The 26,581-nt window shown below is 33.8% G+C and overlaps 2 protein-coding genes and 1 long non-coding RNA gene across 4 annotated transcripts in view; 1 reads left to right on the top strand and 2 right to left on the bottom strand.

Moving 5' to 3' along the window:
- Positions 1–146: 146 nt before the first annotated feature.
- On the bottom strand, positions 147–3,321 carry TfIIEbeta (transcription factor IIEbeta). Its single transcript, XM_073082891.1, has 6 exons — positions 3,146–3,321; positions 2,305–2,409; positions 1,630–1,792; positions 1,167–1,276; positions 853–1,030; positions 147–433 (listed from the first exon to the last, which is right to left on the bottom strand). Exons 1-6 carry the CDS (start codon positions 3,205–3,207, stop codon positions 173–175), a joined length of 879 nt encoding a protein of 292 aa, XP_072938992.1. The 5' UTR covers positions 3,208–3,321; the 3' UTR covers positions 147–172.
- Positions 3,076–26,581, top strand: part of Hexo1 (beta-hexosaminidase 1) — a 30,372-nt gene continuing 6,866 nt past the window's right edge. Inside the window, exons 1-7 of one of the 2 annotated variants that reach the window (XM_073082888.1) lie at positions 3,076–3,233; positions 9,384–9,448; positions 11,206–11,351; positions 11,862–11,992; positions 14,764–14,869; positions 22,217–22,380; positions 25,923–26,031. In XM_073082888.1, coding sequence (XP_072938989.1) covers positions 9,393–9,448; positions 11,206–11,351; positions 11,862–11,992; positions 14,764–14,869; positions 22,217–22,380; positions 25,923–26,031 — 712 coding nt within the window. In that variant the 5' untranslated portion in view covers positions 3,076–3,233; positions 9,384–9,392. Of the gene's footprint in view, positions 3,234–5,292; positions 5,426–9,383; positions 9,449–11,205; positions 11,352–11,861; positions 11,993–14,763; positions 14,870–22,216; positions 22,381–25,922; positions 26,032–26,581 lie in introns of those variants that run through there. The other variant, XM_073082887.1, reaches the window with a different exon arrangement.
- Positions 7,960–8,838, bottom strand: LOC140749743 (uncharacterized). Its single transcript, XR_012103119.1, has 2 exons — positions 8,305–8,838; positions 7,960–8,221 (listed from the first exon to the last, which is right to left on the bottom strand). It is a non-coding gene; the product is annotated as an uncharacterized LOC140749743 (long non-coding RNA).

Genomic DNA, 26,581 nt, shown 5'->3' with positions numbered 1-26,581 from the left:
ACGTAGATACTAGCGGGACGAAAGCAGCGAGGGATCCCCCTGGCACCCACCCTCTGCCCGCTCTACTTTAAACAGCCTCCGTGATTACTTATTACCTGTGTATTTTAAATTAAATTCTTTCAAATTGGTCAAGGAATTGAAACAAATTTTATAAGGTAGTAACTAAATTAATTTATTTTACAGTAACACCCTTCTGTGTGAGCGTATTATCTTCGTAGGTCTCGAGTACATCAGCCAAATGTTCATTATCTCTGGGCTTCTTGAACTGTCTTCGTTTCTGTGCAGCCTTCTTACGTTTAGGCACAATGGGTTTCTTGGGGCCGTGGTCCTGCATGGACTTGATGCCTTGTTTCTCCAAGTATTCCTCGATCTTAGCATCGTCCATCGCGTCTACCGCTGTCGCACGCCATAACTTCACAAATTCTTCATCTACCTGTGGATTTAATATGAAAAGTTATTATGCATATATTTTGAGCACATACATTCATACAAAAAATATTGGTGTATATGGCAAAATTGTCTTTTTCTGCTTTATAGCAGTGGGGTTTTGCTGACGTATTTTGGGCATAGACTGAGTATGACAAATTTAGAAATTACTGTACTATTAGTATAACCCTTAATCTGCTGCAAAAGAGTTAACTTCAAATATATGAGGTGCTTGAATGAGAGGTAACGGTAACTTTTCATAGGCAAGCCTGTGTTCCCAATTTATTTTTCATACCTATTTATTGTGCCATGTTTGAAGCCTACAAGCAATGGTCCCAAATAATGGAAAGATGGCCACTCAACACTGTCTTTATATATTCAGCATAGATCTGTACCCAGTGGTAAAATAATTACAGGATAACTTACATCTAATGTAGCTGTTTTATCATTATAAAACAATATTTTTTTCTTATCTGAAGGCCTGGTAATGTAAAGGATTTCTTGTGCTAAACTCTTTAGCGCTCTTTCGCAGTGTGGCAATGATTCTTGTACATCTTCTAGGAATATACCTCCTAAACCTTTTAAATCATGTTGCTTTAGTAATCTGCAAAAAAAAAGAAAATAATATTTTAAATTACATTAAGAAGGCAAAGCTTTATACACACTAGCAATCACTTGCTTTAGTACAACTTTCTATTCATTTAACCAAATCTGCAGCTCATAAGTAATAGTAAACATACCTTAATAATGATTTCTTATCTTTAATTTTATAAACAGGTTTGAAAATATATTTTCCATCTGGAGTGCATTCAATCTTTGGATTATTTTGCAGAGCCTCTGTTTGTAACCACTGCAACAAACATACATATGAAGGATGTATATGAAATATTTTACAATAATTATTATAATGAATTGATTTGAAGCCTGTGCAAGACGCAATAATATGTAAATTACATTTACAAAATAATTTCTTAAATATTTCCACTGAAAGCAATTTGTCAGTAATTTGAAGCATATTTCTGCATATTTCCTCTCTCTGTATGAAAGTGTATGGAGCATTAGGAGGTTTCCAAAACACTATCATTTTAAGGTCACATAATATACATTTGAGTCCAAGGTGGGCTATTGAGAATATGGTGGGATATTAGAGGAGGTGACATTTGCTAAATCATGATAATGTGTAACAATGTTCCCAAAATTTACCTGTTTAACTTTATTTGCAATATCCAACTGATTTGTCTCATCCAGTACTTCGTCTAACGAGAGTGGGTGGTCATCACCTTCTTGGTGCCTTGTCCTCATGTGTCTCACGATGCGGGCAAGCACACCAAATCTGTATGGGGAGCTGCCCGCCATAGTTTTGTAACTGTAATAAAGGTTCACATTTTAGTATGCATAGTGCAAAATTTACTTTATCAAGTTTTATTTGGAGTGGGTACTAGATTTCTACGTTACAATTGTAATGTTAACTGCTGCTTTATGGTCTCAGGCACTCTAAGGTATGCAGTAAGATTGAGATAACAAGAGGTTCCCATTTAGTACTCGAGGGTAGAAACACATTCAAGACAAATTAAGGCATGATTTAGATTTTGTTTGAGGTTGAATACAGCCATGCATGGTCGAAACTGACTAGTTCCACTTACAATCAAGTAAACTGTATGTCTATTATTAAAGAAATCAATCATACATTAAATGTATTATTAATTTATTTAATACTGTAATTATTCAGGAATATTTTTTTAATAAACCTTTATAATTCTTTGTATTTAATTTATTCAGATGTCAATGGGCGGCAGTAGCCACTTACCATCAGGTGAACTGCATACTCATCTACTACTCCGTGTATTATCACCTCGTTATTATAAAAAATAAACTTACTTGTCGGCATTGAGTTTGGGAGCTGTGCTGACTGAGCTGGTGGTCTTTGATTTCTTTTTAGTATCTTCCTTGTATGGAGACTCATCTTTCTTTTTCTTTTCAACACTGTAAGTAGTACAAGAAATATTTAGTTATAAATATTATCTATGTCTTACATTGTTGTTGGGATATGTAAAATATTACTGAATGATTTGATATAACAACAGGCAGTTATAATATTGAATTAAGAGTGATAAGATTTTGGAAATAGCAAGATTTTTCCAAAAATTAACAAGCAACTTGAGATTGTGTTTACTTTAAAGATAACTCATAATATCAATATCTATAGGTCCTGTAAAAAAGTCACCGTTTCTCTTTAACTATGAAATATTTACAATGATTTCATAATTTATATATACCTTACTAATTAACAGTCTGTTTGTTTGGGGAACTGGCCTAAACTAACAAACTGTCTACATATGTCTACATATTTATTGAAATATTTCATTTAGTATGTACAATTAAGTTTAAATAAAAAGGGAATGTTATATATAACAATCAAATCTCCTTTTGTTTTGGAAACGATTATGATAATAGTGGGGATCATATTAACTTGTATTGAACAATCCCATATTATGTATAATACAGCCACTTTTTCGAATCTCGTATTGTTATATTGTAGATAATTCTGTAAAATCCAGCAAACTCTGTATAATCCGGTGACTGTGGTTCTTTATTTTGATGATAATCGCGATACACGCTCGTAGTGAGTGGGAGCGAGAGGAAAGAGAAAGTAATTGGCTATTGGCAAAGGTACGGTTAGTGTTCCACGTTTGAACGACCAGTTAACTATGTAGTGTACCTGGGTGTCGCTAGTGCCTTCTTCCTGAACGCTTCGCGTTCCCGCAACAGTGCCGGATCCATTCTGCCTGTGAATCGATATATTTTAAGTAAGATTTATTGTAATATGTTATTACTCCGTTTATTTCAATCCATTTTTTCGCTTTGTTTGATGAACGCGATTTGACGTATTTGACATTGGCATTTGGCAGTGTCAATTTGTAATCTGGAACTGTCAAGTTGTCAAGGCAGGTTTTAAATTTTGTCTATTCATGGATGGGTAAACGTTTAACGTTCGAAAAGCCAAGATTAATATTTATTTTGACACAATAATTTAGTAATTCGTAAAGCATAACGATGTTGGCTTATTATCGACAATCGACATAATATTTTCGCTATTTGGGTTCGGTGCAAGTGTGCATGGACGGTAGGGACCATTTATATGCTCCATTTAACATTAGATGAAAGTTACATTAGTATTATAATTAAATATATCCATATTCCAATTTTTGAGTTCTCAGTGTAAACTCCACTTTTTATTATTATTATAAAATTGATTTTACATTAAAATGTCGTCTAAGTCTTTTGAAAATAAATTGCAGGCAATACATATTTAAATGACGGACATGTTTTATACTATTTAAATAGTAAAGTCCATATTGTAATTACCTAATGAAAGACTGGAAAGCAAAACAAAATGCGTGTTGTTATATATTTTTTTTAATTCCCTCTATTGTTTATCGTCATACATACATGCCTACAAGTTCTTTGACCGCGTAACCAGCTCTGAGGTAGAGCTGAGACATATTATAATATATCATGCTATTCTGTATTATTGCATGGTTGCAACAGCTCCACATGACTACATGACAAAGCTTTTTTGAAATCGATTATACCTTTACGATAACACGAAATAAATTAAAAGATAGTGTTGAACAAAGGGTATACAAAAGTTTTCAATAAATACATTATTTAAGATTTCATTTACAACATTAAAACTTAAACAATATATAAACAAATGGCGTGCAACGGCTCTAGTGTGGTACTTTTTCGTAAATGGTAATGGTAAATGGCTACAATTGCCCATGGATATCTGTAATCAAGCCCAGATAAAATTAAATTCCTACCAGAGGTCGACCACAGATCCGCCGTTACCCCTGAGAACTAAGCTGGAATACCTCGGAAAAGTAGGTCTCCCTTACCACACCCTTCAAACCGGAACACAGCAGCGCTTAACACTCCTGTTAGTAGGCTGAAATAGGTGTGGCGGTGGTGCCGCCGGATTCGAACCACCGAGGGCTCTACCACCTTCAAATTCTACTAGATTTAACCTTAAGCTATAACGTAGATCGTTTTGGGTTCAATCGCGTTGGTAGGTTTTATTAGACCTAAAATTTGCTTAACATTAACAGCCTGATATCCATCTGAAGTACTTCTACTAAATCTGCTTAAAACTATGAGACGGATACCAAACTAGTCCATTAAAGTTCCAGTTTAATCTTCTTCAGTGGCAGTCACGCATAACAGATTGTTATTACGTTGAAGTAGGACTTCTATCCCCTTTGGTTCTTAATTCTTAATATCCTTAGGCTGCAGTGACTACTTAATCAGGCGGATTATACCCGTTTACTATACCCACTAGCAATGTGCTGTAATATTTTATCACGGAATTGTATTCGCTGCGTGCTGCGTGTAAACGTTCACGGGCAGCTTCATTTTATATGCAGTTTCAATTTCGCGTAAATGAAAATAAAATTAATAGTGTGACGGTATTTTCACTTTCAATTATGTGTTAACGTTTTCATAGTAAGTAAATGCTTTTCATAGGAAATATTGTGTGCGTTTTCATTAAGTAGTTACTATGTAATAAATCTAGCTGTCTCGTTAAAAAGTTTATAAAGGATGTGTATTTATCACTTTATTTACTGATTTATTTAGGTACGTAATAGGCAATGATATAATTATATATCATTGGTAATAGGTACAGTGGGTACGTTATAAATATGAATACCAGTGATAGGCCAGAGGACTACGTTAGTACCCCATAGTATTTTACAAATCCTAAGTGTTAGATTAAAACTTGATTTTTTATAATACAATTAAAGAGTTCGACATTTTTACATAATCTGTTGCATTAAGACGCGTATTTCGAACATACCGGTTTTATTTAAGTTTAGAACGCCGAATAAGCGGGAAATGTTAATCTGTAAATAGTTTTCGCGATTCTCATTGCACCACGGATTCTGGCATTGGCATTCGCGCCACTGAGCTGGCGAGGAGTGGACGTCGTGTAAATAACGAGGTACGTGCAATCTTATCTAATCTGTTTCGAGAGATACGGGCCCTCTTTGCCGGTATGTGATCACTATTTATTAATCTGTGGACGTGTTTCAAGTGTTTTAAAATTTAAATCCAAGTTTGTTATTGTGCTGCATTTGTTTTATAAACTTGACGCAGTTTGTTGGGTAAAATTTACAAATTACCAATGTTAGTATTTTACTATCATGACATTAATTCTGATTAGGTCTGTCTATGAATTTAATAATATTTTATTTTAAAATTTTATTACTATCGTGTATAAGATTAGATATATTTTTTTATTATAAATTTGTTGTGTTATTTTAAAGCTTTAAAACATATTAAGCGTATTGGCATACGTTAGATGCCGGCCAAATTTCATTGTTGTAGCATTTTATTTTTTATATGAGAACCCTTATGTACGGTTCTAGTCATAAAACACTTAATTTTTATAAAAAAATCTATCTTTGCATAAAAGTTATTACAACATCTGTAACGCCATTCCACAGTTAGTACAGAGTTAGTATTTTCCGAATATGTTCATATATGAAATTATTTATTTAGTAAAGCATGTTATAGGAGATACAATAAAACACATACCTAGTGCTAATACATATATAGACTACTCTGTCTTGCAAAACTTGTTTTGCAATCGTGCATATAAGTACATGAGATGAGAATAGAAAATAACCTTTTAAAAGTATAGAGATGTACAATAATATATACATTATCCAAGGCTTTTCCTTCCCAACATTTACCAATGTTACAAAGAATAATATATATGTAAAATATATAAATGTCTATAATTGATGTATACTTTTTGTATAAAGACAGATTTCTTCTTATTTATTTTACGTAGCGTCATATGTTTTAAGTTTGCTACTATACACGAATTTTATTTCTTGTTATTTGTAGCGATTGATCATTGTTTTTTGTGGAGAGCGTTGACAGCCTAGTGTTAGGGTTCGCGGTACAAATCCGACAAATGCAAAATTGATTTTTCGATATTTTGAACGTATTAAAATTAATTATCACTTGCTTTAACGGCGAACGAAAACATCGCGAGGAAACGTAGGAAGTTTAAAAATATCTACATCATAATTTTTCAAAGTTGTGTGAACTCTACATTTCAGCATTAGGCCTTAACCCCCTTCATTCTGGGAGGAGACCCCTACCCAGCATTATACAGTGAAACTTGGTTAAGTGGGACCTGGATAAGTGAGAAACCTCCATAACTGGAACTCATGCTGAGGTCCCAACACTTTGGCACTGAATTACCTCTGTTAGTGGGACGAGGTAAACCTCTATATCTGGGATTTGTTCTTTCGATTTATCATCATAGTTACCTCTATAACTGACACAGCGAGTAAATTTTATATGCATAAACCTCTGTAACTGAAATATTGTTGTTTGTTTACTCATTCTTATTCTACCCACAAATTCCACACGTAATTCCAAGTACGTAAGTACAAATTTTGAGCTTCAATTACCTTCAGGTTTAGTTTCGCTTTACTATCATACAGATGTTTATTTGAAAAATGTCAAAACGAAAGCTACATTCGTTATCATTACGTGAAAAACTGAAGTTAATATCCGTTTATGAAAGTGGGAAGACACGCGAAGAAGTTTGTGCCGAATTTAATGTGCCAAAATCTACTCTTTGTAGAATAATTCAGAGATTTCTCTGTAAATGAGACAGACATTTATTTATACCTGTATATCTGAGACACTGGGTAAGTGGAATACCTCTATAAGTGAAACGACATTGCAGGTCCCTTGATGTCTCACTTAACCAGGTTTCACTGTAAATAACACCGGTCTACAGAATTTTTGAGCATGGGTTATACATACGTTATTTTTATTCCTTTTATACCTAGAAATAAGAAAAAGAACAGAAAATAGTTCTGAATTTACTTTTATGTGTACAAATTGGAAAATTCAAATCAATGAAAATATAGGGTCTTCTAACAAGGACTTCCGAACTTTGAAAGTTGATAACGGTCATCTTACTGAAGCAACATCTGTCAAATTAGTTTTAATTTATTCAGTTTGTTTTGCCAAATTACCATGGACGTTTATAGCATTCAACAACATGAACAAATAATAAAATTATTGTATCAAAAAGCTATTCTGTTCGGGCAACGCGTGCTACAATCGTCCGCTACCGCGTGGTCGCCATAATCGTCCTTCCGAGAGGACTATTCGCAATCTGGTGGATAAATTAAAGTCTACTGGGTCATTAAATGATTGACTAACATTCGTATATCAACGAAACGGAAGATCTGCCGAAAACATCGCCGCTGTCCGTGAGAGTGTGCACTAGAATCTGAGACAGTCGATTTCCCGTCGCCCATAAGAACTCTGCCTTTTGCAGACCATAACCATAAAAGCCGTGCGGACATTTGAACGATGTTATATTCTACACATAATGGCAGCAATAAGTCCTTCAAACGAATAAAAAAGATCGATAATATATCACACACAATTTTTGTTTTATATAATTTTAAAGATAGGAAACGCTCAATAACACATGAAAAATGGACACAGTTGATTTATTAAAAGATACACAAACATCAATTAATGATACATTCTTATAACAGAAATTTTAAAATAGAATGCAAGTACTTATTAATCAACACTAAACAGTCGTTGGTAGATCCGGATAATATGTTTTCTTTGATTTTATTATCTTTGTGTGGATTCACAATACAAAAATAACAATCTATGCGATGATTACTGAGTATCCTCCAAAATCTTGGCACTGCAAACTTCATTGCTCTTTTTTCACCTCGGTACCAACCTACAATAAAACGTACCATATTATAACCTAATTAAAGTTATTATAAAATAGCTATTAAATTAAAAAAATGAATATAAACTCACCGTCCAGAATATTTCTGCAAGTGTTACCTGACACAATATGTGAGGCCCATTTTTTATCTTGATTTTTAACAGGTATACAGTATACAGATGGAAGTAAGTTGGTATGCCTCGGAAATCTTTAAATTTGTACATAAATCGTCCTTTTTCTCTCATTTTGTCATAAATTCGCCGCAAATATAATAAAATATGTCGGCGTCTCGTTTACAACATCTCGAAGTCATTTTGTACAGACTGATACAACGAAAAAAAAATGAATTACGTTATTCCACTGAAATAAGCAATCACTTACTTTCGTACACAAGGAGCGATGCAAGAAACACTACACTCCGCCCCCTTGCCACTCTTTTGACAACGTTAGTGTGCCAAGACCGACTTTATTGGACTCGAAAATAAAAAAATGTTAAATTGCTCTAATTTCTATAAAAGCAAATATTATCGATTTGTAATTTCATTTTTTTATATATATTTGCTTATATAATCAGAATATATTAAGTAAAACTCATGCACAAAAAAAAATTTAAAAATTGTTGACCTATGATATAATTGGTTGATGATGCCTATTATGAGATAGTGGAGTGATAGTATGAGAATTATGTAGAGTATCGGCCCCGCCGGAAGAGAGTAGTAATAGGGTGGATGTACGAATTACTGTCACTTGCCTGGGGCTCTACGGGACTTAGTAAAAGTACGCGAACTCTAACTATTAAAATAGTATGATATAATGTTTCCACTTTTTGCATTCAGTTTTTATTTGTAGAAATGTAATCATTATCTGTAACATAATGCGAACTCTTTACGCGAAAACTATTTTTTTAATATTATAATGTATCTTGATCATAAAGTAGATAAACTCTACGTCTAGTAGTAGTAGAAGTAGGTCTACTCTAGAAGTAGGTATTAATCCTTTTTTCTGGGTCATTGTGTCATTATGTGGTAGGTACTTATTATTTCATTTTATAGAAACCACAGTATATAATTATACATAAAGGCTTTATCTACCTTTTTTACTCCTCGAAATAGTTAATATATCTGTTATTGTGGTGGCTATTGTTTTATTAAGTTGTTTTTCCTTGTTGCAGCTCACAAACATGAAGCTTCGGAATTTCTTCAGTTGTATCACATTGCATTTAATAGTATTAGTATGGTGAGTAAATTTGCCTTACTAGAATTAGTACATAAACCGACTCTTTATATATCACGACCGTTTGAAGGTGGTAGAACCCTTCGTGGTTCGACTTCGGCGGCACCACCGCCATACCTTTTTCTGCCTAATAAAAGCAGTGTTAAGCGCTGCTGTGTTCCTGTGTTGCTGTGTTGTGGTAAGGGAGACATAATTTTCCAGCTTAGTCCTCAGGGGTAGCGGCGCATCTGTGGCCGACCTCAGGCAGGAATATCTAATCCTATCTGGGGTTGATTACAGTTGTCCATGGGCGGCAGTAGACACTTACCATCAGGTGGACTGCATGCTCGTCTGCTACTCCTATATTATTAAAAAAAACCTAGATTTTTTTAATACAGGTGTGTATGGGAAGCGTGTGTGCGTATGTGCAATAGGTGCAAAACCCTGAATAGCCAACAGTATTCGTAGGCGTGGTTTTATATGAGATTTATTCGACTGATGTTTTATCAGAAAATATTTTGAAATAGGTCTGATTTTACTCCACTACTATGTCTATTATATGTATATGTTGGGAATAACGGTAGGCGTAAATTTTATAATATAACCTACTATACCATAAATACCTATATTTATTCCGAAAGTAAAATTATCGGCATACGTTGTGTTGCCATATAAATAAAAAAATGTTAAGGGTGAACAACCCTAATCACTTAGGGGTATGAAAAATAGATACTAGCCGATTCTCAGACCTACTAAATATGCGTATAAAATTAGGTGAAAATCGGTAAAGCCGTTTCGGAGGAGTACGGTAACTAACATTGTGACACGAGAATTTTATATATATAAGATTAAAATCACAATCGAATGAAAGCATCAAATTACTATAAATAGAATGCTTTAAATGAGTACAAGCTTACGGATTGTAGAACAAGTTCCACAAACTTTTAATTTGCGGGCTTTAAACTGAAGGATAACGACGACTCATGTCAAATTTAAATTTTAAATTTCTAGATGTGTTTATTTACCTATACAATACAACAAAGGCGGTGTTTGCACACCTATTTGTGCCTCATAACAGCTGGGTTAAGCACTGCTGTGTTCTGGTTTGAAGGGTGTGGTAAGGGATATACTTCTCTGAGGCGTTCCAGCTTAGTCCTCAGGGGTGGCGGCGCATCTGTGGCCAACCTCAGGTAGAAATATGTAATCATATGAGACAAACGATACCTTTATATTTTAATTTATGAATCGAGAGCTTATAATATCTAGATTGGGTTTCTAACTTACAAAACGTTAAAACATATTAGGAATCCTCCCACGCACACATTGTTCCCGTCGGAGAGTCAGTACATCGGTCACACAGCAGTCAATTAAGAATGAAGTCATATCTTGTCGTTGTGTTGTGGTATTGACCATTTAAGTAGTTATTTCGAGGAATTTCGATTTCTACAACTAAATTAAAAATAGGGCTATTTCTAGAGTGAAACGTTCTTGCATTTCAGTGAAAGAGTGTGGCTGTCGGCTGATGTACATATTACCTATGTGGCGATCTTACTCCTCAGGCATGGCCACTTAGGTGGACTAGTGATAATATCCTTATCCTTTTCATTTAGTCTCATAGTTAACGAGTAGGAACCAATTTGTGGCTGACCTATAGTCCTATCTGAGGTTGATTGCAGGTGTCTTTGGGCAACAGTGACCACTTACCCTTAGGCTTTACTAGCCTTTTGTTATAAACATATTTGTTCTTCGTACATATTTTCACTACTTCCTTCATATTTTAGTGTAACCACAGCAGAAGACCAGCATGAAGCGTCACCCTGGAGATGGTGGTGCGACAATGGCAAGTGTGCTAAGGTCAAGAACGAGCCACAGAGCTCAGAACCAACCCTCTCGTTAGAAGCCTGCAAGATGTTCTGCAATGAGCACGGTAAGTTAAATCCTACTATTTAGACCTAATAGGTGTTTCGACTATCACTGTCATACCAATTTCTCCATATAACAGTGGTGTCGCTTTCTTGTTTTAGTTTTAATGGTACCGTAAGGTAAAACTTATATGATGCATTTCAACTTAGTCCTCTTAATAACTGGAGAGGCCCGCAGCCTGGAGCCTTTCTAAAATTTGGTTTCTTTCCTTATGAATTTCAAACTATACATTTAAGTATCAGGATTATAAATCCCACAGGCACATATTTCTAATCTCTAGGGTATTAGAAATTAATCATTACATGTTTAAACTGTGAAGGAAGACATCGTAGGGAATCCACACGTGTGTGAGTATTAATATGTTCTTAAACGTGTGTGAAATCAAATAATCCTTACTTCAGCAGTGTAAGGATTAGGACCTAAACCTTTCCGAGTCTGAGAGGAGACCCGTGCCCAGCGTTACGACAATAAGAGGTCGAATGATTTTAGTGCTAAACTTATGTTACATTTTTAGGTACGTTATGGCCAAAACCGACGGGTGTCACGAAGCTTGGAGACTTTCTATCGAAGGTCAACATCAACAACGTTGATGTGCAGATCGTGAAGCATGGAAAAACTGACGACTTAATGATGGAAGCCATAGAGGTATGTTAGTTCACATTTAACAAAGAGAGTAGGTATAACACAAAGAAAGAAAAAATGGAATGAAGGAAAGAAGAGATAATTATCTAAAATAAAAGAAAATACTGCTCTTAAAGATTTGAAAACCCTAATATGTTCCTTCAGAACTTCAGATCTCTGCTGCTAGAAAGCAAATATACCTATACTATTTCCATTTCTTTATTTTCTCGATGACAGTCCTTTGTAGTGTTGTGACCAAATAAGCAATGATATCGATCGCATATATTTATTGTATGTATTTTGAACAAAGACAAATACAACAAAGCTTACACCGTAAGAAAAATAAAACAATTTACTGACGTTGATACTGCTAAGCTTGTACCTATATTTTGCGTATTTTAATAGTGTTATGTCCTATCTATAGTAATCATTATGTGTAGCACTACCTGTCCATGAAGTACAGTATTATCTGTGTCACATTTTAACGGAAACAACAGAAAATTACATGGGCGTCGATCTGTCATCGCGAAAATAAAGAAATGGAAATAGTATAATTGGCGGTGATGTCTCCGGAGTCGAACCAAGAAGGGTTTTTTCTTCTTATCTTCTTTTTATACTTCTTACTACCTTATTATAGTCAGAGATACATCAGTTCCCACTCAACATAAGAATCATAATTCTGTATGTTATTCTATTACAAAAAAGATTATACTTACATTGTTAGTAATCTTCAGTGTACAACAAAGATCTGTCACAGAATAGGATAAGTGGAAGCCGTATGTTCGCTACTTATTGTTAGTTTATGGGAAGACGGAATCGTTTAGTTGAAAGATATTTACTCCATATTCAAACCCTGGACTCACGGTATTTAATGTCAAATTCATATCATCATCCACAACCATTATTGTCCCGCTGCTGGGCACGGGTCTTCTCTCAGAATGAGAACGTTTAGGCCATAGTCCACCGCGCTGGCCAAGTGCGAATTGGTAGACTTCACATGACTTCCAGTTTTTTTTATAAATCTCAGGAATGCAGGTTCCTCATGATGCTTCATATGGGGTAATTTCTACTATTCACTAATGAGGTCTAAAATATCTCATGTATGCTTTTTAGTTGAGAAAGTTTTGTTTAATAAGTTTTAGAATATCTCAATACGAATATGCGATCGAATTTATAACCAATTCATTGTCAAAGTATAAATGTAAACGTTAAGGTCATTTTGTGAAAGTTTGCGACACAATATTCGACAAATGTCTATCTTATATTTGTTATGTTATAGGTAGTTATAAATTGAGTTTTTTGAGTCCTCTTGGCAATGATTAGTGGGCCTTGCTGCCAACCCGAAGGTTAGGGGCACGGTCCCACCTGATGAGCTGGAGTGTTCCGTGTCTAGGTGTAAAATCTTTTATTTTTAATTACTTAGAATATATAGAAGTATTTTATAAGATACTTGCTGACACAGCAAACGTTGTGTTGCCATATAAAAAAAAATGTTAAGGGTGAACAACCCTTATCATTTAGGGTTATGAAAAATATATAGTAGCCGATTCTCAGACCTACTGAATATGTAATATATATAAAATTTGATGAAAATCGGTAAAGCCGTTTCGGAGGAGTACGGTAACTAACATTGTGACACGAGAATTTCATATATGTATAAGATAATAAACGAGCATGCAGTCCGGTTTTTTGTTTGAAACTGGCAAAAGTTTGAAACTGGTTATACCGTTGTTTAAATGTGACTTTAAGGACCTGTATTATGGCTAATACTTGTGTTATGCCTATTAACGTTTTTTTAAAATCATTTTGCATAATGTTATACTAGCTTAGAAACGAGGAACTTAGAAAATGCAGTGTTTAAAGTTGTTTGAAGAATATAGTAAGAATCTTTCTCCTTGCCTCCTACTCCTTACATTAATTTAGTCCTCAAGGGTACCAATTAGCAACCCACTTGTGACTGACCTTAGGGACGACTTCGATCCTATTTGGGTTTATTCATGGGTAACAGAAACTGTAATCAGGTGGATTGCATGCAATTTTTTTTTCACTTACAAAAAAAAGACTTGTAACTATAAGAAGTAGCTGCCTACTTTTAAACAGATATGATCTCTTCAGTGTATCATTAACGACGCCGTGTTTGCACAGAACGCGACGCTTCTTACGTCGACAGCTAGTAATTAAATGAAAGAAATGAAAATCTTTTTCTTGACCATAAACTATAATATACGTCGAGACGTTCGAATATTTTTAAGTTGTCGTATGAGAGCTAGTTTCACTGGAATGGTATCAATAATAATCGATTCCTTAATCAGTGTGTTGTAATTTGAGCGCCGCTGAGCCCATTGATCTAAAAGATAATAATGATTATACATTGTACTTATAACGGATAATAGTTATAGTAATGCATTTTATATTTTATGGATTAAACCAATAATAAGAATCGATAAACTTTTATATGTGCTCGGGTCGAAATTACTAATCAATTAATTCAGAATGCCAAATGCCTTTTTAAGATGTTTTTGTTCTCATTTTGTCGGTCCGTCCTAATCACCTCATTATGAATTCAAAATATAAAGTTTTTATGAGTACATCATATCAATATTAGTATAGGGTATCAAGACCATTAAGGATTTTTTTCTCTGAAAATGGCCTAATACGAATCTGCAATCAATTAAATTTTCAATATATCCTAGAGCAAATGTTTTAGAGCGAATGATGATTAAATATATATTGTACTGTCTTTTATAGTTGTATGCTATATTAGGAGGATTGTATTGAACCTTTCTTTCTTTTAGAGATTCAAGAAACTGCTCACATACGCGGTACCACCGGGCTTGACGCCTAAGCCGAAGGGGAAATCTGTTACTGTGTACCTTGTCGCTGAAGATCCAGACTTAAAAGGTAAGTATTTTAATACGTTGTATCAAATAACGTACCTTTTCCTTATCATATAACGACGACGGGACGATATTCCTAACCAATCGTTTATTTTTGAAGAAAAGTATGCCTATGTGGTTTCTTCAGGGTTTTAACTATCTCTATATATCATTTATCAAAATCGATTCCGCGATTTAGCCGTGAAAGCTGAATGAATGGTATTTTCTAATTAAAATCTTATTATAGACTAGCAAGCCGCCCGCGCTTCGCACGGGCATAATAGAATAAGTGTCTATTTTTTTCGTAGTTAACTATCAGCTTTTTGAAGGTGGTAGAACCCTTTGTGGTTAGACTCCATCGGCACCACCGCTACACCTTTTTCAGCCTAATAACAGCAGCGGCGGTAGCGGCGCATCGGTAGCTGACTACAGGTAGGAATATCGCATCCCCTCTGGGGTTGATTACATATGTCCATGGGCGGGAGTTACCATCAGGTGGACTGCATGCTCGTCTGTTACTCCTATATTATAAAAAAGCTATATATAATTATCGTCTCACTTAAGTCAATTTAAAATCAACATTTCTCAAAATTATCTTTTTCTATCAGTGAGGACCGTATATCCATTCGGTACTCTGCATTATCAACTCGGAATGAAACGGAACACGTTCTTTATTTTTGCATTATCCTCATTCACTCTTGCCCCACTTACAACACTGTTCTCTCTCTCCTCTTGTAAAAAAATTCAATGATCTTCCACGTAAGTTTACGACACGTGCTCCAAAGAAGTTGAGCTAATTCACATGTTCTACAGTTAAATTCACAACAATAAAAATAATATTTTAATTTAAGAAAATCTATTTAAGAAATGGAATTACGTTTCGTTATGGTTAGTTTCTACTAAATCCACTGAAAATCATATTTTCGTGCGCTCCTCCATTAATTGATACCGCAATATGATAGGTATAGACCGAAACTCTACTAAACTATGCATCCAAATTACATACCAAAAAGAAGGCCAAATTTTATACATTTACTTAATTTCTACATACATTAAATGCTTGACTTTTATTTATATACAAATCGAAATAGTTTGTTTTGGAAAGGCTTATTCATTATGTCATTATTATAATTAAACCTATTCACACATCAACTTGTAGTTGTTTAGAGGGTTTAGAGCAATAAAAGTTTTAGACCGCTATAAGGAAAAAATACATTATTTTCTATTCGTGGACTTATCGAGGTTCGACATACAAAAATTCTAATTTCCAATTCTGTATCTACTCAGGAGTGCTTACGCGGCTTTGATAACCTTCAGGTAAAACCCCCTATCTATATGGACTTGGTTACTGATCCTTATGGGCGGCAGTGACCACTTTCCAGGTATACTGCATCCTCGTTAACTACTTTGATAATTAAGGAAAACAGTCGATATTGTCTTTTTATTACGTTAACTTTCTATTAAACCGAACAAAAATCAAATATTTTAGCACATGCCTACATATACTCACCCCGCAAAATGTTATACTCGTAGGATCTTCTAAACTATAAGTCCAATTTACATGATATAAAGAGCAAATTTTATCTACGTTAAACGCTTGATTTTTTGAAAGAAGTTATTTTTTATAAGGAATAATATTTGGTATCTATTAAAACCATTTTACTATGAACTTAATTTTTGTGTTCTTTTTAAAACAAAATAAACAGTTACTGTGAAGTACGCAACAAAGATAGACATATGCCAACGCGGACTTATTTGTAGATATTTTCAAGGTGTACAATACTGTACAACGTTATTTTAATTTATTTTGTAGGGTTCAGTCAGCGTTTGCAATGTAAGCCCAAAAATGTGTTTATTTAAGAAATCTGTTAAATTATCAGTGATTTTCTAGTAATTTATGCTTGTATTATACAGCTTGCTTGTATATACAAACCTTCCTGTTGAATCACTCTGTCTATTAAAAAAACTGCATCAATCCGTTGTGTAGTTTGAAAGATTTAAGCGAACCTGGGGGCGGGAAGCGACTTTGTTTTATAATATGTAGTGATGGTGATAGTGATTATACGTCTGCACTTAAAAATAGTATAAATAGTTATTTCAATAGTTTGCTATCATAGGTAAAAATAAAGTATTGTTATAACGTAATACTATTTTTTAATAAAATATCGTGACATATTAAAAGTTTTTTTTAATATTAAAATTTTAAAAATCAATATAATAATATTTAAAAAAGTCCAGCAAAGCCACGTGTGCATACCTAGTTCTAAATAACTTTAGTTATTCTAGTGAACTAGTTTAGATGCGATTAGTGGACTAGCGTGCGGGGTTAGTTCAGAAAGGTTTCAGGGGTTAAGTTTCCATAGGTATTCAGGTTACGTAAGGGTTGCATTGGTAACTTGAGAGCGGCGAATCGTTTAATACTGCAAAAAATATATTGTACTAGAAAATTATTATCATTCGGTTAAAAGCTGAAGTAAGGACAATATCGTGAAGAGAAACCTAGGTACTGTAAAAAAACCAAAAAAAACTTCCTCAAGGTTTGTGAACTCTACCAAACTGCACTAGGCTAGCATTTTGGACTATGAATTAAACCATTCTCAGTTTGGAAGGAGATCCGTGCCCAGCAGTGGGAAAGTAATAGGGTGACGATAAGGTAGACGTTTTGAAGTTGGTAACGAGTAAAGGCTAAATAATAGTTAACTAAGTAACAGAGTTAATTCACTTACTAATTGACTAAATTAACTTGAAAAGAATGTCTTTTAACTATTTCAGTAAAGAAATAAAAATCTATAGCGATGAACGTTTGTACCTACGGACACTATCTATAAATAGTGTCAGTTGTGCCACTGATCATAGTGGAACAACAGGTCATCAAGTAAATTGATCAATCACCTAAAATCGTAGTGAATTGTTAATAACATAAGTAATTGGAGTGTTAATTCGCGAATGTACTAATGACTAAATGATTTAATTAATAGGCTGCGTTAAACTAAATCCACTAGTAATAACAGTATAAATAATACCAATCTATTATTTTGTATCATTTTTATTTATTAAACGAAACTATATCCAAATAATGGCATAAAAAAGTGTGTTTATGAATTCGTACACTACAGTTACACAATTTGTGTAGTAACATTTGTAATCGATCTACTAAGTTAAGCAACGTTGGGCGCGGTTGGCAATTGGATGGGTGACTACTAGGGACAGAATTTCATGCACAATTCCTACGAGTAGTTGTGGGGGAAAAGTAGAGCTATCGGTTTTTTTTGTATATCTTTGGGTAATGGTCGTTAATATTGTCGGAGGCTTTACTCCCTTAGAAATATCATAAATGGATAAGTACCTAAGTTAAAAGCTATTCCTTAAAGCTGTATATTTTAATAAACGAAAAGTCCAATGTGTAATAATTTTAATAAGTAACCTTTAAACTGTAGGTTTGTGTTTATGAGTAGATTCTTAACATTTTTTTCAGTTTGTTTTTACACAATCGTGCTACTTATCGTGTATATCTGCACTTTATCATAATACCAACGACATTTAATGTGTGGGACCCTTAATCACAGTTGGAAGAGTGGGACAAACACGGAGGAAGTAGTAAAATTATGTCACTAGCAGCTCTCGTGCTAAACCAATTTGTGACGAACTCGACCTAGATTTCGAACAAATTAATCGAGCTTGTCAACGTAGTGTTTACCTTTACTTGTTTATTATTATATTATTGCTGTCACATTGTTGGACATGGATCTTCCTTCCTATATATAGAAAATCAAGGATTTAAGACCGTAGTCCACCATGATAGTAGAGCGCAGATCGGTTTCATACATTAGGGCATTTTATGAAGAATTTTCAGACATTTATTTTATAAGGTAGTGATAATGATAGATTGAATAAAATTGAGTTCATTTGCCCACAACTGTAGGCCAAAAATAGGGATTAAAAAATTATAGCCTTTTAGTGTAAAATTTGGATCGGGACCGTTGGGCTCCCAACGGTTAGGTAACTGCCCAATTGATTGGCTAAGTGTGAGTAGAACTCTCACACCAAGAGTTTCGTACTACCAAATTTTTATTTATTTTTTTTATTTTTAGTATTTGTTATCATAGCAGCCATAGAAGTAAATGCATTGTGAAAATTTAAACTGCCTATTACGTTTCAATAGATAAAGAAATCGATAACCGCCGTAAAATAGCTGTTCATTGTATGCAACTCCTATTTATTTTCAATATTTTTTACACTGTAAAAAATCAATTGTCTAGCTATCATGTGATATTAGTTAGTATTAGCTGTGATATTAGGGTTCTGTTGTTACCCTATGGGTACGGAACGCTTGGGGAACATAGTAACCAATTTCAAGCATTTCTATTTCCACACACGAATTCGCTCAAAGAATTACCATTATCAAAAACATCCCTCGGTTCGTGGTTAGTAGTAATTGTGATATAAGGTCGGGATTGATCGAATCGAAAATTATTATCATTTCCTTCCCCTTCTGTTTTCATTGTAACAGATTACGTTATATTTTGTTAACTTATGAGTTTTATGCATAGACTTAGAATTTTTTCGCTACGCTATCCTATATCTATGGTTTTATGACTCTACCATGCATTGTCATACTATTTTACTAGCGTTGAACTGTAATATAGCGGTGAATTGTAATAATATGAAAGTGTATATCACTTGGTTAGTGTAATAACAAGTTAAAATGCCATCCAATGATAAATATCGAGTCAAAGTCCTTAAGGTATCTCAGCCCAACTTCAAACGCTATTTTACATGCACTTAAAGATGTCACATTAAGGTTTCAAATAAATAAAAAATATAATAAACCCATTAAGATGCCTCAAACAAGACAGCTTATGTTCTTGACACTTGAAAGGACGAAAGGATGCCCTATGCTAATCAGATCGTAAAGCAATTAAAAGCTGTTGGTTTTGTATATTTCTTAGCCTTTTTTGTGGAAAGACTAGATGAACTGATATTTTACGAGCCTTTTATCGTTAAATGTTGTTTAATTAGTTAATAAAAATGTTGGGTAGGTTTGGATGCAGTTTTTGTTTAATTAAGTCTGGGCATGGGTTTCCAAAGTGCAGATTGTTTACTTTTGTGAGCTGAATTAAGCTTATGTGAGATACCTAATACCTAACGTCTTATGTTAGGATATATATGTTTCCATTTGTTTTTAACATTCCTTAACTTATTATTGAAACACGCTGTCCACCTCAATGCTCTTCATAGTTTATAGACATTAAAGATCAAACTCAAATAGGATTAGAATTCTATCTACGTGTACTCTTTACCATAAACTTCATACCAGAACACAACAGCGCTTGAAACTGGTGTTATAAGGCAGAAGTACATATTTTGGATAGTGGCGGTGCCTCTTTTAAACTACCCTTTATTTAAATAACTAGTGTTTGCCCGCGGCTTCGCCCGCGCTTAAAAGAAAATAATATGACATACATAATAATATGGTCGATACTCCGATTAATCGATCTTAGATTGCCATAACTAGTTCCCTCGGGATTTTTGGGATAAAAACTATCCTATGTCCTTTCTCGGGTCTCAGACTATCTTTGTACAAAAATTCACTAAAATCAGTTCAGTGGCTTAGGCGTGAAGAAGAGACAAACAGACAGACAGACAGAGTTACATTCGGATTTATAATATTAGTAAGGTTAATTCCGTATTGATATAGGCACCTATATAGACACGAGAAATTCATAGCTTAAATGTGTTATAGTATAAATAGTAACATAGTAAAATTTATTATCCAAAATGAGTCAGTAACAAACAAAGTTATCTTTAACTTATTCAAACAAATCGATTACTCACGTGTTGTAAGCTTCTGACCTTGTATTCCATACCGGTAAGGTTGAAAGCAGGTTTTGTCAACAGTTGTGACTGAGGAAAATATTTCGAAAATATACATTTCATACGATACATTTATGAAAACGCATAAAGATCGTATGATGTGATGTAATACACTACGAAATGACAATAAAACTGTCTTAAATAATACTTAAAAAACGATGAAAGTGAATGATATACCTGTATCCAAAGTTAACATAAAAAATATTAATATCTTTTTCCTTCCCCAAGAATAATCATATCTCATAAAACCCATATATCTATGATTAATTAATTCCCGAAGGTTGAGAACTACTGCCTTTAGCGACAATTAATTCCTCTATCTATTTCATTGCGTCATCATCTTAGACAATAGGTAGTATACGGATGCGGGTAAAGGTATTCAAATTATTTGATGAAGTACTTTTAAATAAGTATTTCTTATTTAAGTAAGTCTATTTCAATAAATGGGTAATAAAATATTAAATAAGACCGACTCGTGTAAGTGTATCAGCAACTAGAATACAACATCAATTAACATTGCTGTCATAAGGCAGAAGCCTCTTTTTACTCATGTGGAAGAAGTAGGTATGACGGTGGTGTCACTTATACTTCAGAAACTTTAGATTAAACCTTTACATCAATACACTAGATATTAGATAACTACAAAAATATATCAGTCGGTTTTCTTTGTTTATTATTGTGCTCTTATTTTGATTATAATTTGACTCACAAAGCCAAGAGATAAAAGATAAATAAAAACTTGTGATAAGTACCATGAGGATAAACATGTCGACCCAAAAATAAAGATAAAAATCCTCGAAATCAATAATCTTTATCAATGTCTATATATTATATCATGTTATGTATACGTATGTATATATCTTTATCTATGAAAGTAGCTAATTTATTTTACTATCGTATTGACATTTATGCATTTTTTACTGAATAGTTATAGACATTCTGCACTTTAATATGTTTTAACATTCCTATGGTTAAAATGTGATAACAACGTTTGTTAGTGACATTTAATTTACTCATGTGCACGTGCGGAAACATCTGCTTCCCGCTGTTTAAGTTTTGCAACAAAGGCTTTGAATTCTTTGCTATAATTTTTAAAACGTGGATACTGGACTCTTAAAAATATTGAAGTGAAACATTTAGGTTCTGCCCATTCATATCTTTGCCTGAAAGTAATATACAATTTGGTTCAGCTGTTTTAGGCCTGGTATATAAAAAGATTAATACTATTTGATGACCTGCATGGCGAAACCATTATTAAGCCGCTCGCATCGCACGGAGTTCCGGATTCAATTCTCTCGAATTGATTCCAATTTGTGCCTTGGGTTTAGTTAGGTATAGGAGTATCATGTACTCGTATAAAGGAAAAACGTGGTTTGATTTAGAAAATACGAGTAGCAATAATAAGACAACTAAAGCCCACTTCAATTTTATTAATGTTCATACAATATACAGAATTATGATGTCAAAGATTGGTCCAAAAATTGGTTATTGGTTTCAGATTTCTCCCTCGACTTCGACGAGAGCTACACGCTCCTGGTGTCAGCGGCGTCGAACGAGAAGCTCAATGCCACCATCACTGGGAAGAACTTCTTCGGTGTCCGCCATGGTATGGAGACGCTGTCGCAACTCGCGGTGTACGACGATCTTAGGAACTTTGTTTTGGTAAGTAAACTTTCGTTGAAAGTCTAATTGATTAAATGTTAGAAATAGTAGAATAAGTTGGTGGAACCTTATTCGATAGGGAACGTACTACCACCACATACTATTTGTAACATGAAGCAGTGCATTTCAGTGGTAGAGTGTGGATGCCCGCTAACTTACAGTCCGCTCTGAATACAGAAATGAATTGCGTCGCCATAGCAAATTATATGACTACATCTGCTCGCAACAACTTCAGAGCGGACTAGCAGTTTGACGCGGACCATAACTACCTAAGTCTGCAGTAGTGCCAGCGCATCTGTGATCGTCTTCTGGTAGAACACCTGTTCTGTGTGGAGTTGGTTGTAGACGTCTAATGGTGGCAATGACCACTGTAAGATGGGCTGCATATTTGGAGTACTTATATATGTATGTAGTTCGATATTATATAGTTCGATTACACTACTACCTTCTTTGTCATTGGATTGGTGTTTAAATTACTGTGATTAGGTTGAAAGCTGGAGCAATATGAACATAGTAGGTAGGCATGATGCATGTTCGTTTGGAAATACGATAACGCTGGGTGTTCTGGCGATTTGGAGACACTGGAGCCTTCATTACTTGTTCATTCCTTAGATGTGGAACGTTCAAAATCATTTTCTTAGTCCTTATTTACGTCATATAAAACCGTGACAAATATCATGCGGGCATAACTGTCCATTGTCTGTGAATCAGTCTTAGAGTATTATTAAATAGATTAAGATAGGATAAAAGTTGACCTTTCTGAACTCTGAGATACCTACTGTTTGCGGGACATAACCTCTTCTTAACTACTTAGTTATAATTTAATGTAAATATAGTACCCAAGAAGTACGAGTACCTACTGAACACCACATCATATTTCTTTGAATGTGTATAATTTATGTTTTCTTTTCCTTACGTGGTAAAAATGTTTTTTGCTTTGGTAGTTAGAAAAGTAATCGAGAAATTCTTGAACCCATGATTTACTCTAATAAAAATAGATATTTGTTGGTATAGTATATATGCAATATGCATCCCTATATGTATATGTGGCCTATTATACTTTCTGCCCATATTGCGTCCATTTTAACTCATGATGTTACGACCACACCAACAAACTCGCGGGCTGAGGTTGATCTTAATTTTGAAAATCGCGTCATTAAACATCAGTACTATATGGATACAAAAACATTAGGAAAAAAAAATGTCACAAGAATGATAGGTAATATAGAACATTGTAAATTGTAGTAAATAGATGCCTAATTATTTCGAGTAGCACTCGAAATCTGTAAGCAAATGTTATCTTTCGTTTAGAAACGGTCTGTGTCGTTTAGTGACGGTGTCTCGGTATTTTAAATAATAATACATGACATCATTGCTAGGTATGCATTCTAGCCTGTGGTAAAGGATTAGATTATTTTTAATCTGACAATCTATTCTACACTTTTATAATAAGTTATTAAGGTATGTTTATAGGAGATCCCGTAAATTATTTCCATGAAAGTCAAATATATTTTATATTTTCTTTTCAAACAATTTTATTTTTCTAAGTTTTCAATATAAACAACGGAAAAAGTGATATTAAAATGTATGTTAGATATGCATTTTAGTATTACATTTTCCATATTACGTATTTTTTTATTAAATTCTTTTTAAACCATAAAGAGGATCAGAATAAAACCCTGAATGCGAGTATTTTAATCTTATTTTTAGTAAGTCGTATCTTTTGTTTTAATAAATAAGGTTTGACCGGGGTGGTACCGCCGTATACTATTTTATATAAATAGGCACATAAAAACCTGACAGGACAGTTCCAGCAAAACATCAATGTCCTCTGCCCACTGTCGTGTTCTTGCGGTCCGTGTAACCGGTTGAGCGATCGTTGACTCTTCATCAATATCGTTATGGACGCCCTCAACTTAGAATGTACAAGAAAAATAGATGGCGCAATTAAATGCGAAGGATATAATATATGGTAGTAGTTAATAGATAGTTAAGTACAGATACCGCATATAAGTATCAAACTGAGAGTGTAGCTAAAATCAAGGCGTTGTTGACAGATTTATGGCTGGCGTTTATTTGCGAGGCTATAAACAGATTTTTTAAATGCATTGCTCCTTTGATATAATTGTCTATTAGCACAACGTGCATGCAGAATATTTAACTTAATGACTCGTAAGTTCTACAGTGGGGGTATTTTAAAATAATGTTTATGTTTGTCTTATAATACAAATTCATCCAAACCCAGATCACTTGAAAAACAAAGGTGAATCAACTCTACATATCGAAATATGGCTACATTTGTTGTGTGACGCGCGTTCTGTATATTTTTTACAATCTTTTTCTTATTTTGTGGACCTTATATTTGCATAATGATGACTTTGTAATTTCTTTGTGACATTTATGGACCTAAAATTCTGATTTGTTTTTTATTGGGAATTTTACCTGAGTAGGTATAGAATAATATTTAAATTAATTGATACTTAAAAGTCTACTCACAATAAAATATTATATTAATAAAATATGCAAAAAAATATTTAAGGCATGCCATTAAATAATACCGCATACTTTTTTGCAAAATTATGTGCAATTAGACGCTGTTTAGTACCTTGAAAATATACTTATAATTTGATAATTTAGTTTTAACTACAGTTTTACATGTAGTTTTAACACCTTCAGGTGTTCAAATTTATGCTTTCGGGGTAGCAATGTATCTGTAATTAAATTGAGAAATCGGTTGCTGAAAAAATTGGCTGTTCCTATATTCTAACTTAACAATATTTGATATTCTTGTCAAAAATAAAAATACGGAAATGAGTGTAAAATAAAAATGAGTGCAAAATAAAAATACGGAACCCTAAAAATGCTTTTTTAGTTTTACTTTTCTTATTGCCCTTATTTCTGAATACAGGCGGGTATATAGTGTGAGTGCAATGGGAAAACCGCCACGCATTTTTTTCCTTTATTTCACTGACCTATGATGGGACTCTTGTCCTGTTTCCATTTGAAGTAGGTTCATATAAATGGGCTGCATATTCATTTAGTACTTGAGTAGGTACTTGGTATTGAAAAGTGAAATCGAAATAACGTAGTTTAAACTTTCTCTGACCTCAAGAATTATAACATGTATTGTCAAAAGTAAAAGTCGGTCGGTGGTGGCAGAACCCATTGCGGCGGAACATGCCTGGCACATAAGGCATTCCCACTTAGTCTGTCAGCCCTTAAGCCCTAGGCCTCTCCTGGAAAGGGAGTTTATTGTAGTAACCATGCTGGGCTGTGCATGTTGAGCCGCAGAAGATGAATAAATTAGCAGGACGTCATTATGGCCTATTTTTTAAATTGAATCACTTAGTCGTTCCATACCATACTGAGCCCTGGCTTAGTCTAGGCGGTGATAACACTATTACATAAATATTATCGTCTAAATATTTATTATAAGAAGTATATAAATAACAATATTTAGACAGTCACATTAGTTCCGTTAATTCGATTTTATTTCCCTTTGTATTACTTCATATTGTATATTGACCATACTCATATTGCAGATGCCGAGAGATGTAGAAATTACCGACAAACCCGTGTACCCCTACAGAGGCGTGCTGCTAGATACCGCTAGGAATTATTTCCATATGGAATCATTGAGAGCTACAATTGGTAAGTACAACTAAACATATAAATATTAGGACTTGATTTGAATCAAATTTGCAATTGAACTTTTTTTTATTCTTCTTCGATTTGGTTTTATTTAGAAAATTAGTTGATCCTTGTTATGTCTAAGAAGAATCTTTTTTAATATTTCTAAGATAAAAAGTAGAGATGCGCCGAATAGTGGTTTCACCGAATAACCGAATACCGAATAATATTCGGTTTAACCTTTACCGAACCGAATATTCGGCCGAATTATTCGGTTAACCATTTCTTTATTGTCAATTATGTGTTAACACTTTAAAATGTTGATTTGAGTTTAAAAAATAAATACTGATTTAAGGTTTAAAATAAATGTTCACTATACTGACTATAGATTAAGTCATAAATGTGTTGACTTGAGGTATCAAAATAAATGTTGATTTGTGTTTAATTGCTTTATTTTATTAGCTTTATTCAACACATTCTTCATATGATTTGAGTTTGACTTGTAATATCATAAATCTTACATAAGAAGTTTTGTATTTTAGTCCTGTACCATGTACACAAGAAAATAGAA

The sequence above is a fragment of the Epargyreus clarus genome, unplaced genomic scaffold (assembly GCF_041222505.1).
Source record: "Epargyreus clarus isolate Ecla_fem2 unplaced genomic scaffold, WU_Ecla_fem_2.2 ptg000018l, whole genome shotgun sequence".
In the NCBI taxonomy this organism is placed as follows: Eukaryota; Metazoa; Arthropoda; class Insecta; order Lepidoptera; family Hesperiidae; genus Epargyreus; species Epargyreus clarus.
The sequence above is the reverse complement of the archived record's forward strand: the minus strand, read 5'-3'. Positions and strand labels throughout refer to the sequence as shown.

Coding starts and splice junctions, on each gene's coding strand:
- TfIIEbeta (XM_073082891.1), bottom strand. CDS start 3,207: ATGGATCCGGCACTGTTGCGGGAACGCGAAGCGTTCAGGAAGAAGGCA. Junction 2,410..3,145: donor AAGGCACTAGCGACACCCAG/GTACACTACATA, acceptor TACTACTTACAG/TGTTGAAAAGAAAAAGAAAG. Junction 434..852: donor ATAAAACAGCTACATTAGAT/GTAAGTTATCCT, acceptor TTAAATCCACAG/GTAGATGAAGAATTTGTGAA.